The sequence below is a fragment of the Siphateles boraxobius genome, unplaced genomic scaffold (genome assembly GCF_051911475.1).
Source record: "Siphateles boraxobius isolate OS27281-9 unplaced genomic scaffold, OSU_SipBor_1 31, whole genome shotgun sequence".
NCBI classification, from domain to species: domain Eukaryota; kingdom Metazoa; phylum Chordata; class Actinopteri; order Cypriniformes; family Leuciscidae; genus Siphateles; species Siphateles boraxobius.
This window is the reverse complement of record NW_027508931.1, coordinates 795,469-816,104: the sequence shown is the minus strand read 5'-3', so window position 1 is coordinate 816,104 and position 20,636 is coordinate 795,469. Positions and strand designations below refer to the sequence as shown.

The window sequence follows — 20,636 nt, the reverse complement described above, 5'->3', positions numbered from 1 at the left end:
AGATGATCCTCATAGTTTTAGACCTCAGGCATGGCCAAATGTTGCAGAGAACTATTGAAAGTATTGGCTTACTATTAATGATATAGCTTAACTTTTGAGCTAATAAAAAGATGTGAAGTTGTAGATGGGAAGAAAAGGGAAACAAAGTGAGTTTCTTGTTCCGGGCCTTCGCTCAGAGAATGGAAGGAAGGATACACCATGTGGGGCAAATGTTAAGTGCTAAGGGATTTCAAAAAACCACATGACTATTATTAACTCTCAAGGTGCTTATTGTCATATCCTGGTATTGATGAAAGATTTCCACAGCTACATTTCATTACAAAATATTGATAGATGATAGTGATAGACTGATATGTTATTGGACGATAACTGTTGCCAAGTGGCCCATGTCATTTGTAAAATATATATATATATATTTTTTTTATAAATGTTTATTTTGTTGTAAAATTTGCTTAAAATATTTTTTTTGCAGGATTAAATTGCTCACTATACACACATACACTTACTACATACAAATATATATGTATACAGTATCCTATACAGCAGTATGTATTCATAATATATGTGTATATATGTGCTGTATTGTAAACTAACTAATCAAAGGCTTCTGTCCTATCGTATATTTGTTATGTAATCATAAATGTATTTACACATTGAATGGGCAAATTAATGTAGAATAAACTTTAAATAAACTTTATTTTTTATATTTTAAATGATATACTGATACTAATACCTCTGTTAAAGTCTTATTTCACTTTCCTAGGATAAATTGAATATAGTCAATCAATATTATATTTAAAAGTTATCATTTCAAACGTTTTATTCAACATACATTCATTAGATTAAAATATTAATCAATTCTTTATCTCAAATTCAATATATTCATTTTAGCATTCAGTCCTTAAAATGGTATAGTGCTACTATATTAATCACATTTGATAATATATTTGTATAAATTATTTACACAGCTTTATTTTTTTGTTTTCCTCAAAGTGGAGGTCAGGTTAAAGGGTTGTCAAGTGGGATTTGAATGGAAGGGTGCAGGACTGACCCCAGATATCACGCTGCGATGTTTTGGGAGCCGACTGATTAACTTATCTTTGCTGGTTCCCAGAGAGTTTTTTGGACACAGCTTTAGGTTTCTTTCCTCTCTGACTATGTACTAGTGTTTGTTTGACGGACACCAGACTTTGGTAATCTCTGATATGAATGGAATGTGTCCAAGACAGCGAGGCTACTGGCTCCAACATAACGAATGTCCTATCATCACAGACTCTCTTAGTGAGAAAGCACTGGAAAGCTTTTATTTTACAGGTGCTCACCCCAACCTTTCGCAATGTGCAGATAGAGCCTCAAAACGGTATGCATTCATAAAATATAGTCTGGGAAAGTGTCACATTAATTTGGGTTGGTTGACAGAGTATGTAATGGTTGGATTCCAGTTGGTTTGTGTCAGAACAGGGGTGGGGAGGCCCCCGGTTCTTTTTTGTTCTGGAATAGTCCTGGTGCAAAACCAGACCACCAGAACAATACAGTCAGCCACTCTGATCCACACGCTTTAGGGGAGCCTGACCAGCTTTGATTATTGTGAAATTTGTTGAAATGCGGTTGGAGTGTCCAAATATTTCATAAGTACTGTGGTGGCTTTGGGTCCTGTTGGACAGGTGGGAACAAGACACAGAGCAACAATTGGAAGGATGAGGCTTTGATGGTGTTTATTTGTTCGTGAAAGGATCCGGTGTATGAAGGGAATGTAGTAAACGTTTGATTCCCACACAAGTCGGTGAAGAGGGAGAATGTGTCACTTGCCTTGTTTACCTGGCGACACAAAAGAAGGAGGCCCACTAGAAGGTGTGTGTGTGTCTGTGTGGTTGTGTTTGTTATGAGATTTGTCAAGGGAAATCATTTCTCTTTGATTGCTGATGTGATGTTCGTCCTGATGCTATTGATTGAAGTGGAGCTTCTCTAGTTTTTTTTTTCGTATATATGGCAAATAATTTTTTTTAGTCACTGTAATTAGCTAGAAATAAACTAATGTTATTTTGATTATTCTAAGGATGACAAAGATTATTTAGGTATGTGCTAATATTACAATTCTGTCCGATACAGATAAGCTAATAAGTATTTATGTTGTGGTTGATAACTGATAAATGTCAGATATTAAAATGCTATTCTATTTTGTTTATGAATTAAAAATAAAACACTTATATATATATATATATATATATATATATATACACACACACACGTATATATATGTATGTGTATATATATGTATGTATATATATATATATATGTATATATATATACACGTATATGTATATGTATATGTATTTTAATATATAGCATTAACATGACATTAATTTAAATGTAGCCTTTGTAAAAATATAAAGCAAACCATTAAATGTGCAATTTTTCTTTTTAAACGACTAGTATTTCCAAGTCGACTAGCAGCAGCCGTATCATTTAATCGACTAGTCTCGCACATCCCTACTGGTGATGTCATTTCAAGAAAAATCAGGTCAAAACAAAGTTCATTTGGAGTTTGTTCCAGGAGCTAGAAACAGCATGCTAACAGCTCCAGCTGGTAAAAACCTTCGTATGGTTCATGGTGATTATAAAGCTCCAGCTTCTTTGATGTGGAAATCTTCCCAGTTCATTTCCTCTGTGCAGTCCGTCGAGGTCGGACGTCATGAACACATTGAAGAGCCAACTTGTAGTAGAAAATTAAGTTCTAATTCTAATCCTTATCAAAAACAACACTGACACTGTGTTTTAATGTTTAATACGGTAAAGCTGCTGCTTTATAGAAATCTATTGTATAAAGTGCTATATTAATAAACGTGACGTGACTTGACTGGAGAGCCTAATTGCAGAGGTCATGTAAACATGTCCACATCACTATGATCAGATATTTCTTAACTGCTATTTTCTCACCGCTGTTATTTTTGTTGTTTGTTTATTTTGTTACTGACAGGAAAGCACCCAGCATACATTTACATATTCATCTATACATCACTTTCATCAGTGCCGGGATGTTCCCTAACAGTTCCAGGACAGTAGATCTCCAGGAACAGGATTGGGCATCCCTGATGTAAATGAATTGTGTTATGTCAGTAAGAGAAGTATAGAAACATAGAATAAATAGAGAAATATAGGGGTTATCTCTACTTATAGTAAGCTGCAGATGTTATTTTTCTTTCCTCTCTCTATCAGACGGTTGAATATCCTGCGGGAAATGAAAAAATTCCACTTCCAAATGTTGAACCATTTCCCCTCCTCCACGCTTGGAAGCACGAAGGTCTTTATTTCCCATCAGCATCAACAGACCACACTCTTCACTGATCACCAGACAAACAAACTTTGAATAATTAAAATCTGAAATGCTTTTGAAATATTTACATCCTTTTCTCAGAAAACCCATTTTTTATAGTTGGCTTGCTGATTGTGTTAATCATTTACCTTATAAAGCATTTAACATTGTAATTCAGAGAAGACATATCTTAATAAAACTAGGGAGTGTTTTTATATTCAGTTTTCCAAAAGAACAAAGCCATCAGAGCTCTCTTAAAAAACTGAATCCAGCCATTAATGCTTTGTTGCAGTAAGATGATCTGGAGTTTTCCTCTCTGTGGAGGTTTTAAGCTGGAGGGCAGAACATGTCTCTGTACCCCAGCCGTGACGCTCTCTTGCTGGGCACAGTGCAAAGAATTCTTCCTTAAGCAACTCTTGTGGCCTCTGAATGAATTGCACATATCCTAGCTGAAATACTTTAGTCAGTCCAGAGAGTCACAGGTGGGTTTTAGGGTCCTCATTAGTGCAAACTGAGGCATGTCAATCTGAAGATCTTCATTAAAGTGCAGAAGTTATTCTTGTGTTGTTTCCTTCCTCTACTTTGAGTTTTAAATTAACTCTAGCTTCAGTTCCTCAATCCGGTGATGCATTGCTGTATCCAAGGCACTGCCCATCTTTGTTGACTAAAACTTGTGTGCTGACTGTGTCAGTCAGGGTCATTATGGTGACTAAAATGCACTTGTGTTTATGTCACAGCTTAAATGACCTCATGGGCTCAGTTACGCTAGCTCACACCTCAGACTTTCTCTAAAAGACTTCAAAGCCTGTTTCTTTCCTCTTGCTATTCTCTGGAAAGATTAAATCTTAATTCAATTTAAAACAAAACTTGCTTTATTCAACCTGCTCTCACAGAGCCATGGATATGCTGCTGCTGTTACATAACACTGTGTTGTTTTGTGCTGAATAAGTGGTTTTATATACCTTTTTGGTGAGCTTGCATGAGTTGTTCTGTGTTTGTAACATGCTACTGACTTTCCGTTAGGCTGATAACTTCAGGCATCTGATAGAGATAACGTGACTAATTTGTTTACACTAGCAGTATATCTTTGTTAATCTATGCAGGTTTATCTTTGGTCTAAGGCCTCGTTCACACTGCAGGGGCTTAATGCTCAATTCCGATTTTTTTTTTAAATTCGATTTTTTTGCAAGGCCGTTCACACTTCCAATTAAATGCGACCTTTTGTGATCTCCTGTGTGAACGTGAACATGAAATGACCCAGAAGTTACCCGCATGCGCAGAAGAGTACTCAACGGTCAACGATGTCACTTGCTGTTTGCGGAAGTAGCTAAAAATGGCCTGAATAGAGCTGTCCCCCCAAATATTAATTAAATCAGAAACCTCGCTTCCCTTCCATTGACTGGTCTCAGCATCGTCCGCCATAGTTGTTGTTTATCTTCTCATTCCCGCCTACTTCAACGCAGAATTATGATGTTTGTCGCATATCAATGACGTGCGGGTCGGATACATGTGACCTGGCCGTTCAGATTGAAGTCGCATTTCAAAAGATCGGATACATATCGGATTTGGACCACATACCCAAGTGGCCTGGGTCGCATTTGAAAAGATCGGATCTGTGTCGTTCAGACGGTCATGAAAAGATCAGATACAGGTCACATAGGGGCAAAAAAATCGGAATTGGGTCGTTTCAGCCTGCAGTCTGAACGTAGCCTAAGTGTCTTTCTGTGTGTGTGCTTTTGTATCTTTCCTGTCCTGTTTCTTGCTCATTGTCCCAGCTGTGGGCTGAGTGGGTCCTTATGGTTCCTGTCCTGGCTAAAATCCTCAGTGATTGGTGTGGTGTTAAGTGTAATCTTGACTGCTCTGTCCTCCCACGTTTTGTCCACAGAGTGTTTTTATGGCGGTGATGTCTGATAGGCCATGACAGGGTCAATGATATGAGCCCTCGCTGATTAAGGAACTCCACAAACAGACAATCTAGAAACTTTTTATCTATGCTGTAGTGTATGATTGGATTCTCTTCCTTTCTCTGTTTTCCAGCATGACTCTCAGTCAGGGCTAGGTGACGCTGCTAAAACACGTCTATTATCAATTTAGAGTGATTATGCAAATCAATGAATTTGAAATGATTCTCAGAAATGAAAGTAGCATGCATATCAGTAATAGATGCAATTGGTTTCACTTAAAGATGCACCGAAATAAAAATTATAGGCCGAAGCCGAATAATAATGAAACGCTTGGCCGAAGGCCGAATACTGAACGCATTTTTTCCATTTATTTTGGCAATCTTTTCACCATTGCATTAATTAAATTGAAAAGCATGACAAAATAGTACAAAGCACATTTTTACTGAGTAAAAAAAAAATCTAATTACAAAAATACAATTTAAAAATATGTATTTAACAATGAACATTTAAAAAATTTTTTTTTTTTATTTGGCCATCTTTGAAAACTCCCCTTCTTGAATAGCCTATATTAGGCCTATAACTGACTGCTGAAAGAATGTAAGTTAACTCTGTATGCCTACAACAAAAAAAGTGCTATTATTAAAAAAGTAATATTAATTAACTACTGTACATGTACTTACTATAGAGTTACGGTTAGGGTTTGGTTTAGGGTTATTACTTGTAATCATGCATAATTTACTGTTATTAGTATAAGTACTGTAAGTGCATCACCTTAAAAAAAAAGTTACCATGTAATCTGATGTATATTAAGGGAATATATATAATATATTTTCTGCCCTGGATTCATGTTAAGATTTATGATTAGCATTAGTCAGGGTGGTCTATTTTAAACTTTTAAGGGATAGACCACCCAAAAATGAGAATTCTGTCTTCAGTTTCTCACCATCATTTGGTTCCAAACCTGTATGACTTTCTTCTGCAGAACACAAAAGATGATATTTGGAATAATATTAGTAACCAGTTTTGGTTACCATTGACTTCCCTTGTATAGATTGACCAAAATTTACCCTATAGTCTCTTTATACTTGTTTCTGGTCTTATTAAACAATTATTTGGTGAATATTAGTTTCAAATTAGAAAATCTTGTCTTTGTAATCTTTCTTAAAAATCTAATTTGGCTTTGAAACAGCTTTTCTTTTCAGATGATGTCATCAGGACTCTTATTTTTCACACCATCTATCTAGCTGTGCTGCTTTTTATTATCCAGTCAATTCGTGATGGATTTTTTGTTGTTGTTGTTCTTGTTCAATGTCTTTTTCATTTAGAAATACTTGTTTTCATTCGTCTCATCAGGTTGAGAATGGCTTGTTTTCATGTTGATTTTAAAAGGAACAGATGGAACTGAACATCTCTTTTTGTTGATTGGTTGATTGCATTTTATTTCTGTGGACGTTGTTTGAAGGATGAGCATACAGTTGAAAGATTTCCTCCTTTTGTATTTGGGTGAGTGTTCCATGAGAAACCTCGCTTGTTTTGGTTGGAATCACTTGCTTTTCTTCTTTTTAGTTGCGTAATGCCAACTAGGCTAATTGTGTTTTTATTGTGTTCTAAACAGGTTGAGATGCACTTTGGAAGGTACACAAGAAATTTGAGTTACGAAACTCAATTGAGTCAAGTATTTTCCTTCCAAAGACTCAATTTGTAAAGATAACTATTGGGTTTGTCAGTGTTTCCTGGAAATACAGTAATTTTAATCTAAAAAGCTTTTATCTTGAGCGGTCAGAAGGTTTGTCCTTAGAGAACCGTTACATAAATGAAACAATCCACTGATTCATTCAGGGCCTGAGTGGCACTGCACCAAAGGCTTATGATGAGATTTTATTGCCTAAATGTTAAACACTCGCATTTAAGATGAAACTTCTAAGGCAGTGCCTCTAAAAAAGACTTTCATTTTAGAAATAATGTCCTTTTGTATTCAGTGACTGATATACCTTTAGGGTTTCGTTATGCCTCCGAACCCATTTAGCGTTTGACCTCATTTAATATTTCTGTTTCTCTGCAGGGAGTCCCTCCAAATCTGTATCCACCATGTCCCTTTCTGTGCGCCCCTCGCGGAGGGTCGTCGCCAGATCCATCACTAGGAGCCAGTCCTTCGCCGGAGTCAACTCCTACGACAAGTCGTACAGGTCAGTGTTAACTTGCACATGCATGTACATGAACACTTGCACACACAAATAAGGCATAAATGATAAACAACAGAAGCAGTGCTCACAAGCATGCATCAGGGGTGGGTGATATATCAAATATCATGTTATATTGATGATTTTATTTGAGCAATTCAGCAAGTGAATTTAATGGACTTTTTATTGGACCATTACATTTCCTAAAGACCATCAGTCGACTATTTTTTACGGTCCATTCTTGTCTTGTGACTTGCGAGTATGAGAGCATTATGATTGATGATATGTTTAATGGTGTCTATGATTTAAACTCCATCTGTGTATAATATAAAAATGATTTAATTTGAAAAAAATTATTAAATATAAGTTATTGAATATCCATGGCTACAATCAATATTATTTGTATCTAGATTTAAACTACTATTTAGTTCATACATTAAACAATTATTTTTGAAGCAAACACATTTATACTGAGATATGTCAAGTCTAATTATTATTATTTATACTAATATACATTTATTTTTGAATTATCATTTTTTTAGATAAAAATATGAAATGGATAAATGTTCAAAATATTAGAATTTTCTTATGTCACCCTTATGTGTAGCATTAGCCCTTTCAGTTGTGACCAAAGGCATTCAATATCTTTAAAGGGAAGTCACAGCTGACAGGACGTCCTGTGGAACCAGCATACGTTTCCTAATGGCTGCAGGAAGCAGGAAAAGCATGGACATTTGTTATTGACTTGAAAGAGACACTCCAACAAAACAGGGGAATGTTTTTTGTGAGAAATATGTGTCAATCTTGTAGCCATTTAATTTTATACACTTAACACTTTATCTGTGGTTGAATGTTTTCTTTTTTCTCGTTTTTGTTCAAGTATGTATGTGTGCCATGTTGTAGAGGTAAGCATGTGGCAACATGTTCATTTTTCAGAGGAGCAGAGTGGCTCTTGAGTGTTGACTCTTCTGGATGATGTAGTTTTATTCAAAAGCATGTACAGCACTCTTCAAACCCCTGCTGTTGAAATAGAGCAGAGACAGAGAACGCATGAAACATTAAAGACCACTATCAGGACAACATGGAGGGACACCAAACAAGAGATCCAGACAGAATGAACAGATGGACAAAAGATAGAAACTCAAACAATGAATATGAGTTCAGAGTTAAATGATATTCTAATAAATGAAGCATTACTATGATTAAATCAGAAATCAGATTTCCCCATTATTCGCCCATTGTTACTGTGAATACAGGTGTGACTACTGTTGCTGACTGTATCCTCATACAGCTTTACTGGAGCAAATTGTATCAAGACACATCAGTCTTTCTGTCCATTTTATTGAGCTGTCTGTCATCTTGGAAGAGCAATTGCAGCTTGAATCGATCAGCATGAGTGTTGGTCTAAAGCACTATTGATTTAGATAAGAGATTGTTTGTTTCCCTGGTTGCTCATAATACTTTTCTGCATTCAAACACCTCTGCCATTGGTCGGACAAACAGATGGACCTAATGTTTAATAATTATGGGCTGGTTGATGGATTAGATTATTGATTAGATAAAATAAGAATAGCTTTTATGGAGTTAAAATGTATAAATTTGATCACTGTATATGTGTATATATGACTAATGAATTTAAAACTGTATAAATTCATTATTTTAAATTAATATATTTTTATTACTATATATATACAGTATATATAGACTTAATGGCCCAACCAGGTTTTCAGGGGGGGAAAAAACTTTACTTTATTTGACTCTGTACATTAGAGTTAACTAGAGCTGGGGAAAGTGTTTAACCATCAAAAAATTACCTTAAAATTATAAATGTATACTAAAGCTTTATGCACCTCATATGTGTCCTAGGAACCTTTCTGTGTTCAGCACCCCCGCGTGCGTGAGGAAGACTCCCTCCAGAGCAAGCAGGATGTTCACACTCTCTACTAAATCACCTCCCCCAAAGGTGCCCCAGCCTGAGAGGCTGGACGAGGTGTACGAGGCCCTAAAGAGAGGACTGCAGTATGTACACACACACACCCACACACACGTGCATTGTAAATGTGTATACAGTATGCAGCTTCTGAGAATCAACTCAAACAAACATGCCCCTCCCTTCAGTGCTCTGCCCTCAAAATGCATGAACTTGTCATACAAGAGTTGATAATTAGCATAGCTGAAGCGAAGCCAAATAATTCTTCACAAAAATAAAGCGTAGATGATGAACGACAAGAAAGAACAAAAATTAACATACATTACACAAGAGTATATACAAGCAAGAGTTAGTTGTTAGTTTGAAGCAGCACACCAGCTCCAGACAAACAATTACACTCATAACTCTCCTTAACTATAGCTAGCATTAAAGCAACAGCATATCTTGGTTCTGTGAAACATTGCACAACCAATGTTACTCACGTATGGAGCAGAAACAACTCTGTGTCCATTTTCAGGCCTTCCAGTTTAGGTCTGTCCAGCACAGGAAATCTTTTATAAAATCTAATATTAACGTGGGTTAAATAAACCACGATTCTGCTTGCACTAGCCATTAAGCACTGATAGTGACTTAGATATTGTCCCATACTTCTACAGATCCTACCTGCAGGTTCATCAGATGGAGCTGGACAGTCTGAACAGACAAATGAAAGAGTCTAAGAGGAACTCTCGCTTGGTAAGTCTAAACATAAAAAGAAGATTTTAATTTAATTTACCCATTCATTTTCAAACTTTCAAATTGTGTCATGGTACTAAGCTATTTAAATCTGAGCACTTTCTGTCTTTTTTATTTTAATACGCCTGATTTGTAATCTCTCTCTGTTCCTCTGTTGTAGGGTTTTTTGTATGAACTTGACAAGGTGAGTGGACGCTTCATTTTAATTTGACTTTAGTTTGGGGGATAGAGACTGCACCCAAAGTAGCATTTCATTTTGTTGAATTGCTGATGCCTGTTTATAATATTTTGAAAATCATAAATGTTATTCTCTGTTCTCTCAGCAAGTGAAAGTGATCGAGAGATTTATGAGGCGGCTGGAGTTTCATCTCAGTAAGGTAAGCCTGCCGTTTAACTGAAATGCAAATCATTTGTGAAGTGAAACTATGCAAATATTTTGAATATTCAAGTTGTATAAACAAAAATTGTAATATTCTTGAAATTGTTGAAAGCAGGCCAGATGTTGCACTCTTGTCAAACAGAGTTGCGTGTGTGTTGTAGCTCAGCAGGTCTGTTCTTGTTCAAACGTCTCTGTGTTAGTGACTGCTCTTGAATGGCCCAGTGGCCCTGATAACAGCTTCTGAATGGCTGTGGACATGCATTCATGCACGTACATCCGTGTCTAAACAGAGTTGTTCTTCCTGATAGATGGTCACCTACAGGATATATAGTAATGCCTAATCCCCCCCCCCTCACCGAGGACACATACTTAGACAGATTTTTTCCCCCTCTACCATGGATTTCCTTTTTCCATGGATGCTTACACACAGGGGACACGGGTCACAGGCAGAGGACAGCTTCAGGGGCTGCTTGCATTTTTGGTTTGTTTGGGGGGTGGTTAAACCCTCCTCTGGATCTGTTGGAGTCTGAACTAACAGCCTAAACTAACCCAAGCCAGCTGCACTACAGGAAGAGCCCTTCCTCTATCGTCCTCTTCCTCCCCTGCCCCAATTCATGTGTGATTAGTGTGTGTTTTATGAGCAGAGGGCGCTGTAGTGAGTCTCCATGGTTTGGCTTGGTCAGCTCTGGTGGGCCTCTATTTTAGTGGAGAGGGGTTGAAGTGAGAAAATGCCCAAAAATCTTAATATTAAGTGGCTTTGCTAACAACAGTCCCAACGAACTTTCAGATGCTTTGTAGGGATGGTGGCATTCGTGTATTGCCTATGGTCTGTGATGTGAATAAAAAGGCGTGTTGTTATCAGTTTTGTATATCATTGTGTATTAGCGAGAGAAGCACTGTCATAACTCTGTGAAACTTATGACTGTCCCACTGACTCCCTGCCAGTATGCTGGAACACGCTCACTGGACGGCTCATAACCACCTCCAGATGGACAAACTGAGAAGAAATTTTCCTTCTCCCACTTTATGTCTTTCCTTCATCCTTCTTTCTGTTATTGCAGGGAACTTTTTAAGGGCCGCAGACTGTTTCACCCTCGTTCTCGCCTTCAGTCTTGGGAATTGTGTGTGTGTATCTTGACTTGTGCGTTTATCCCATTGTGTGTGTATATGTGTTTACTCCCAGTATGAGGCTCGCTCACTTGTGTTGGGTAATTTTGCTGGATACGGCTACTTATCCAGTTCAGGCGATTTGGTTCATTACCTTGGCCTTGCCAAATACACACATTTGCCTAGCAATTTGAAGGGCAACACACTACCATTCAAACGTTGAGCATTACTGCAGGCTAACTCTAATTCATAACCCAATTCCTTTACCTACAAGAAAGAAAAATCATTATTTACTTGATTAACTTTTTTTTTTCCCTTTTGAGGACATTCCTTTACTCAAGCTATAAAGCATGCCAACACACAAATGTACATAACATTTACACCCGATTAGTCATTTTGGACTGCCTTTCATTGCACTGCTTAAACTGTTTCTGTGATTGTCCTCAGTTGGGTATTGGTTTTTAATGTTTTAATGTCATGATCCTCCTGTACGTCTCTCCTGCTAAACATTCTTTCAGTCAATGGAGCTTTCTTACTGTTTGCATGTTTCTCATTCATTCATACTGGTTTACAACAGACAGCTCATTCTTTTTCTGATCTCTGAATTACAGGACTTGTGCTGTGAATAATTACCAAATTATTGTTCGTAATGATAGTGTCTTTTACTTTGAACATCTGCCTAAATTTGTTGGCATAATAAGGAGATTTAACAGTTTCCTGTCTCCATTACTGGTTTCCACATTTGCAGACCTGCTCAAGGTGTTGCGGATAGATCAATAAAATCTAAATTACTTATATTAGAGACAATGAGGCCAAACAGGAAGTACTTGGGCATGAAAAGATTTAACAAGATGATGTTGTGGCTTGTGCATGTGTGTGCATATGCAGTTAAATCGAGTCAATGTCACCATCTGGATGTAGACTAAACTGTGGCTACCTCATTAAGTCTCAAAAATACTAACCTTTATGGAAAAATCCTGCTTATGTAGAAAGGCGTGTCTTGGAACAGGGTAGTTAGTTTCTTTTTGGTCTAAGCTGGTCATAATTTGGTTGACTTGTCACCATGTTACAAAATTTAGCCTGAGCATTTTAAACTAATATGAAATACTAGTTTGTTGCTGGTAGAAGAGGCAAACAATTCTTACTCAGTATTTTTTTCCAAATATTTAAATGTCTATACATTGTGATGAACAAAAATGTATAAGATAAGAATTGATTTCTAGCTAATGACCAGCTAGAAACCAGCTACCATGTTTCAATACACAGCTCAAGAGGAATTTTTCAGCAGGAAATGCTTTTGAAGACATTTCACACCCACATCAATATTGCACATAATGTATTTAATTGATTGATTATAATAAACACTATCTGTGTGTGTGTGTCTGCAGATTGACGAGCTCTATGAGGCCTACTGCATGCAGCGCAGACTGAGAGACGGAGCCGATAAGATGGTGAAGGCTTACACTGCCTCTCCAGGCAGCAGAGAGGCCAGAGAGAGTCTGTCTGAAGCTAACAAGAGCTTCAAAGAATACACAGAGGTAAGAGTGTGTGGGTAGATGAGAGTATGGGAGGAAGACGAGGACGAATTATGGACCCTCTGTCATTGATAGTGAACAGAATCCACTTTTAACTGAAATTTATTTTAGCTTAGTATTAGTGAACTGAATCCACTTTGTAATTGAAATTCACTTCCGCTTAGTGTTAGCAAACAAATTCTTTGAACTGGAATTCACTTCAGCTTAGTGTTAGTGAACTTAATAAACTTTACAGCTGAATTCACTTTAGTTTAAGCATTATCTAACTGGATTCACCTCAGAACTCGGAGCAGTCGTGGGCTAATTTTAGCGACTCCGACAGGAAATGACAAAGGGAAATGACACAGCATAATGGCTGCCCACTGCTCTGGGTGTGTCATGGTTTGCAGTGTGTTCCCTACTTACAATTCTCCTAATGTGTGTGTGCACTAACTTAAATGCAGGGGACAAATTCCGAGTATGTGTTACCATACTTGGCCTTCACATGTAAAAAAAAAACAAGGGAATTTACTTAAGTGCAAGTTACAATTCAGATTTGAAATCCACTTTAGTTAAGTGATAGTAAACTGACGTCACACTGACACACTTCAGAACTGAAATTCAGAACTTAATTTACTGTTATCAAACTGAATCCACTTAAGATCTTTTAATTTACTGTGAGGTGTAGGAGACTGGAGTTGCAGGTAAGCAATTCACTGATTTATTTACAGTGATAAGATAAACATCAAGAGATTAATATGGAAAAAATGTCGTAATGTATGGGTTCCGGTAAAAGTGTGACCCTGAAAAATGGAATTAGTTTTATGACATTGTCGGGAAGTTGAGACTTACACTCTACTGATATGGCTTAAACCACAGGTTTTTTGTATCCAGATAGATGGACACAGAGCAGAACTAGACTCATTCGAAATGCTCATGGAAATAATGCAGGGATTCAATCTGATTAAGAGTGGACAGCCTTTCCCAGTCAAGTGCTTTTCATTACCCTAATGGTTGCTGCAAGACAAGCGTTCAACTGTAGGAAAAGTAATCCCCGTGATTCTCCTCCCTATCTCTCTGGCTATTACTACTTACTAAATACTGTTGTACAGTATATACTGTATGCTGTCTACTATTTTTTTTAAATGTTAAGTAAAACAGTAGGCATTATTCCACGATAAACGCTTTAAACTGTTGTGTGCCACATTATTGTTTCTACACATTGCATGTTTATTTCCCTTATTCCTGCCACCTTCATCTATTTTCCTCTGTGTAATTACCCACTGTCTCTGTCCCTACAGAATATGTGCATGCTAGAGAGTGAGCTGGAGAACCAGCTGGGGGAATTCCATGTCAAAATGAAGGGTAAGACAGTCTCTGTATACCAGGGTAATAGCGAACTCCAGAGTGATTTTAATTTGTAGTTTCCTACAGTTTTAACCATATTACTCATATCTCACATCTGATTTAATTTCTATTCCAACAGTGGGCTGTATTTAAATAAAAGTGTGTGCCTTTGTTTCAGGCTTGGCAGGTTTTGCACGACTTTGTGCTGGAGATCAGTATGAGGTGAGCTGATAATTCACCTTCTCTTTGATTTATAGTCAGCACGAAATCTTATTGTGCACAATTCATCAGTGCACATAATATTCACATAGTGTTCTTTTATTAAAAGGCCAGTTAATGTAATAAAGATTGCATTAAAAAAAACATTGAGAGACTTGGTTCATCTTGGTTCGCAGTAGGTAGAAACTCTGATACCTTGTTCAAAATGTTAATCTGCTCCACAATTAACTGCAAACTTGCATTCAGATCTCGAATTCCCACTTTTCCTGATTCATTCAGTTTCTGTTGGATAAAATAAAGTCCCACCTTACCCTTAAAAGTCACATTACTTAAGTAAACCAGATCGTTGACTTTCCTCTATCTTTACATACATTATGTCCTCATAAATCTGCCTTGATGTCATCAGTGATCTGCTTTGTACTTTTGTCAGTGGCAGATAAGAAAGATAGTGGTGATTGAAGATCTGGCTGGTCTGAACACTGCACTAGGCAATCGATGAGCTATAACTACCATTGTGCCCTTAAGCAAGCTTTGGATGAAAGCGTCTGCTAAATGACTGCTTACAAGAGAGGCAGACAGAGACAGATCTCGGCATCTGCTCTGTGCAGTAAAGAACAGATTTGGGGAGGCGGAGGATAATTAAAGCTGGACGAATGTTAATGTGTCTGCTCCACCTCCACCTGTTTAACATGCAAGAGCTTCAGAGTGACTGACAAGCCAATCAATGCAGTGAGTCAGCACAGTTTGCTCAGCTAGAGGCCTCAGAGATTTGACAGGAAGGGAGGTGGTGTGAAAAAGAACAAGAAATTGACTGGAAGATCTAGAAATGGATGAAAGAGTGGGTGGTAGAGACTTGTTTTTTTTTATTCAGCCCATCTGTTATTCTTTCTCTGTTCATTACTTTACTGTGCAGAAACACAAAAGTCAAGATTTCCCTCCTCCTCTCCACGTGGATGGATAAATAATCTGTTTAAAGTTATTTAAAAGTTTGATGTTTTGTTGGATGTTTTCTTAATACACTACAAAAACGCATTTTCCAATGGGATAGAAAATGTTAATTTAAACTTTATTCTATGAAAACAAGCCTTAACATCTTGCAATCTGGCCGTCTGAAATAGTATATATAATGTATTTTTATTCATTTTATTTATAAACATATAGAGAATAAAATAAAATATAACAAATATACATAATAATCCAGTACTCCTTAGAACTCCTTAGAACAGGATATACATAATTAAAATAGGATTTTTGTTAAGTTACAATATAATAATAATAATAAATAATAATATTATTATTATATTAAGAAATAATTTTAATAATTTGTTAATTGATTGTTAGACTGATTGGTGTCATTTAAATTCCTTCACAGTTCTTTATAAAGTACAGTTGCCAGCGGTGGAAGCTGTGACTGATTAATTTCTTAATCAGCTTTTTTGTCTTGTTTACATTAGAAATTGCTTACAATGTAATAATAACAATAACATACAGATTAAGAAATTATTCAAACAGTTTGATTGATTGTTAATCAGACTGAATGAAGCTGTTATTTAAAAACCTCCACAGATCTTTATGAAGTACGGTCGCCAGCGGTGGAAGCTGCGGGGTCGGATTGAAATCAATGGCAAGCAAGTGTGGGACAGTGAGGATATGGTATTCCTCCCCCTCATCACAGAGTTTTTGTCTATAAAGGTATTTTTTAATATGAATATAAAGTTACATTCACTCATATATTGTGTGCTATTTCTCCCTCTCTCTATTTTCTCACACATACTATCAATCTCTGTCTCTCCTTCCTGTCACATTCACATGTGCACCACTGTCACATCAATCTGTGAGACATTAATGCACTTAACAGCACAGCAGCTGGACTTTGACTTGTTTTTCTCTCCCAATGGTTCCAAGACACATAACTGCATGTGAAGGGAGGGGAACATTACTTCGGGATAGATAGAGGAAGACTGCACGGGATAGAGTTAGAGGAAGTTTACTGAACACAGCGATATTAAAAAAGAGAGACTCCAGGGGAAGAATGAAGAGAATGCAGCTGATGTTTGTCAAGATGTTTTGGATTGCCCTGAGAGTTGTAAAATGTAAACTCCTGGGCAATATTGTTTTTTACAAAAATGGGCCAAGCTAAAAAGGTTTAGTGGTCTTTTAATGGTATTAACCTTTTTTAATCACAAATCATTGGTCAGGAAATTAGCAAGAATTGCACAAATACTGTAGATAAAGCAACTTAGCATGGAATAGCCTTTCCCGACTTCCAGACAGTGTTTTACAGTAAGAAGAGTTAGTGTTGTCCCACTTAAGCCCAATTTATACTTCTGCGTCGAACTTACGCCGTAGCTACACCGTAGGCTGTGCGTAGCGCGCATACCCTTCAGCGTACCCTGACGTGCACCTCTCCAAAAATGTAACAACGCGTCAATTCTACGCGGACGCAAGCGCTGTGATTGGTCTGCTCAAACCGCTTCCTCGGGTTTCACGTGCTCCCTCTGCGTGCGTCAACGCGGACAACGACGCAGAAGTATAAATTAAAACCAAAGCGTAGGCTACGGCGTAGAGGCTCCGGCGTAGGTCCGACGCAGAAGTATAAATCAGCCTTCAGTATTAATGGTTTCGAACACTCGAGTGGTTGAAAAATTTCTCCCAGTAAGTTTGAGTTAAATGTGAGACCAAATATTCCCTATAGGGTTCAAATCTGGACCCAAACTTTGCATTTGGGCAGGTGCATTGTCTTGTTGAAAAATAACAACAGAGTCTAAAATGTTTTGCATATTGCACTGGCCATTAAAACTGATGATGAAATTTCCTCCTAAATAAACATCTTGTATGTATGTGAAGGTGACAGAGCTGAAGAGTCTGGCCAATCATGTGGTGGTGGGAAGTGTCTCATGTGAGACGAAGGACCTGTTTGCTGCCCTGCCCCAAACAGTAGCTGTGGATATCAATGACTTGGGCACCATCAAACTCAGTCTTGAGGTCACCTGGAAGTAAGTACAGTTTTGAGGGGTCTCATAAAATTTTGTCAGATCACGTGTTGGACAAGAGAATGGGTGATAAAATCGATCAACGAGACGACTAATTCTAGTTTAAATGCCGTTGTTATGAAACATTTCTCCTTTTTCTTCTGTAGTCCTTTCGACAAAGATGACCAGTCGTCCTCAGCTAGCACCGTGAACAAGGCTCCTACTGTCAACAAACGCTTTTCTACCTACAACCAGAGTCCTCCAGACACACCCTCTCTACGAGAGCAGGCCTTCTATGTGAGTCTGTCCATTTGTCCAATTCTATTAAATTTACGTTGTCCCTTGATTATACACAATGAGACTCCAAATGTCTGAAACCTACAGTAAAAATAATTTTTTTAGAAACTTTTTTTTTAACAAACAACCTGAATTCAAATTTTCTGGCATAAGAGGTCATTGTACTATAAAGGTTTCAGAACTCAAAACTTCTTCATTAGTCAAAAAACGGCTTTTATTGAAACCAAGCTCCAAAAACGACATGTTTCGGATTTTAATAATGTAATAGTGAGACGAAAGGCCGCCTCTGCAGAATCAGCCCCGCCCACTGGTGTGTTAGTGAGATGAGAAGGAGAGAAGAGAGATACAGGATCACTGGGCTAAATATAGGCTGTATATAAATATGGGCTAACCATTACCTTCCAAAGGATCCCAATGCTAGGAAAGTGGTTATTTATTTTGTGAATATCTTAGTAGAGCATTATTTGTTTGTTTAGTACATTTCACTGTGCATTCTTTGGTAAATCAGTCGCATTTGCAGCACTGCCTTTGCAAACAGACTTTTTCTGTAAGATACGGACGGACGCAACGGTAATGCCACATCATGTAAGTAAACGTGTTAATTTTAATCCCTAATATGTGAACAGTGATTTCTGATATGTAATGATTCATGTACAGTCAGACGTTCTTTATTGTCTCAAAATCGTTTATTGCTGTTTATGTGTCAGTAAATCAAGCCAGTGACTAAACGGTCAACTTCACATTTCTCTTAGTAGCATAAAAAATATTCTGTTATTTAAAATGTGATTAAATTATATACAGAAAGCGATTAAAGATCCCTATAATCTTATAATCACTGGAGCTGTCAATCACACAGCATGAGTTTATAAGTGACTTTTGCCAAAACTTCTGTTTGCATTATTTAGTTTTGATGAAAGCATTTCTGAGAGTGTAGAAATCTAGTTGCAATGACGAGATCACTGCATTCATGCACTCAACGGCTAATGCTATAATTAAAACTTTTCACGATTTAATCTCGAAAGCTGTAATGGTAAAAAAAATGTAGAAAACGTTTTCTGGAGAGTTCCTCATGTAATACTTATTTCATATGCAAAGATGTTAGCCAATTATAGCAGTGGGCATTTACATTTACACGCCCCTTTCAACAGGTTGTTCAAATCAGAGGGCTAGAAAATGATAAGTCCACCTCAGGAAACATAAAAGAAAATGCAGTTCATGATGACCCCTTTAAAATGATTAATATCTATAAAATATAATATAATAATTTAATATTTACAGTAATTTGTACGTTTTATTTAATTTTATTATTTACAATACAATGCATAATACATTTACTATAGTAAAATTGAGAAACTGAGGATTTTACCATTTTTATGCATGAACTTGGTTTGTCAAACCTGATGATGATGATGTTCTCCTGCATGATCTGAGAATAATCCAAAAAGCATCTTGTGCTGCAGTAGAACCAAGAACATCTGATTGTCAGAATAAAGGTATCACATGATCAGTGCCACAAATGTGCATATTTGATCAGTGACTTATACATCTTACTTTTTAAAATGTATATATTCCTAATATTTTCCATTTATATTTAACTCTCTCCAGGTTTATTTGTAATTTTGCACTCAATATTTTCAATATGGCCTCAGATTTTTGGACCGCTCTGTATATCTACTTTGCTTCTGATATACTCCAGGGAGATTCATTTGATCTCAATTGATTCCAACAAAACATTTCTTCTAAGTGCATACCACCATAATGTCGATATACCATTCTTCTCTCTCCCCTTGCTAATGGAAGTCTCACAGTTCTCCAGACCCTCTTAAGATTTAAATCAAGGTTCCACATAGACTTAATACTAGTCATTTCTCAGAAGCATTTTGATCTCACGAGGTCAAAGTAACATAATGTCTCCATTTCAGATCAGCTTAGATGAGTTAGATGAAATGGAAGAAGTTTGGCTAGGCCAGACTCATAGTTTACTGGGTCAGATTACCTTGGGCCAAAAGTGATGTAGCTTTAGCCTGCACAAAATGCTCATGCTCTCCCGCTGACTGCATGCAGACCGCCCCAGGGAGCATGATATCCAAACAGCGCTGGTCCTTACTGGACGTGTTCAGAGATACACTGACAGAAAAACTGACTCAGAGCTGCTCGTGCAGCGACGTCACCTCGGTCCGCCAGAGAACCTCTCTGCTTTCCAGCCATGTAAGTGTGGTCGGTCTGTAGCGCTAGTAGTATAGCTTTAGTCAGTAGTCGGTAGCTAGCTAAAAAGGTGGGACTAGGGATGTGCCTGAAGCCCAAAGAGGCATGGGAAATGAATTACACATTCTACGTAGTCCCTAAAGGGACACTGAAGTCGGTTACATTACACTACTTCAGATTTCACTTATCACGTGAAGAGAGAGATGATTGGCAGGACGATGGCGGAGGATTTGGTGCGCAACAGATCCAGCGTGCCATTGACAAATATCTTACCTTGTAAAATGTGGGGTCTGTACCATCCTTCCCCATACACAGAGTATGAGTGATCGCGAATTGGAAAGTGAAAGTAAAAAGCGAGCGCACATTCAAAAGCGGTTTCAATACCCCGCATATTGATAGGGGCTCCCTGATCCCCACAAATTATGTACAACATAATTATCAAAATATATATTTGCGAGAGGACGCAAAAGCATTGAAATATATGTTTTCCTCCCATCTCATATTTCTTCCCATCACCATGTCCCTTTTAGGGGC

At 37.4% G+C, this 20,636-nt stretch overlaps 1 protein-coding gene across 8 annotated transcripts in view; it reads left to right on the top strand.

The window, feature by feature from the left end:
• ripor1 (RHO family interacting cell polarization regulator 1) overlaps window positions 1-20,636 on the top strand; it is a 69,169-nt gene that overhangs the window by 36,270 nt on the left and 12,263 nt on the right. For 3 of the 8 annotated variants that reach the window (XM_077248797.1, XM_077248796.1, XM_077248795.1), the window contains exons 2-13: window positions 7,280-7,403; window positions 9,264-9,416; window positions 9,984-10,062; window positions 10,223-10,246; window positions 10,386-10,439; window positions 12,937-13,086; window positions 14,364-14,427; window positions 14,588-14,631; window positions 16,195-16,320; window positions 17,476-17,624; window positions 17,768-17,897; window positions 19,962-20,105. In XM_077248797.1, coding sequence (XP_077104912.1) covers window positions 7,306-7,403; window positions 9,264-9,416; window positions 9,984-10,062; window positions 10,223-10,246; window positions 10,386-10,439; window positions 12,937-13,086; window positions 14,364-14,427; window positions 14,588-14,631; window positions 16,195-16,320; window positions 17,476-17,624; window positions 17,768-17,897; window positions 19,962-20,105 — 1,215 coding nt within the window. In that variant the 5' untranslated portion in view covers window positions 7,280-7,305. Of the gene's footprint in view, window positions 1-1,740; window positions 1,852-7,279; window positions 7,404-9,263; window positions 9,417-9,983; window positions 10,063-10,222; window positions 10,247-10,385; window positions 10,440-12,936; window positions 13,087-14,363; window positions 14,428-14,587; window positions 14,632-16,194; window positions 16,321-17,475; window positions 17,625-17,767; window positions 17,898-19,961; window positions 20,106-20,636 lie in introns of those variants that run through there. The other 5 variants (XM_077248802.1, XM_077248801.1, XM_077248799.1 and 2 more) reach the window with 3 other exon arrangements.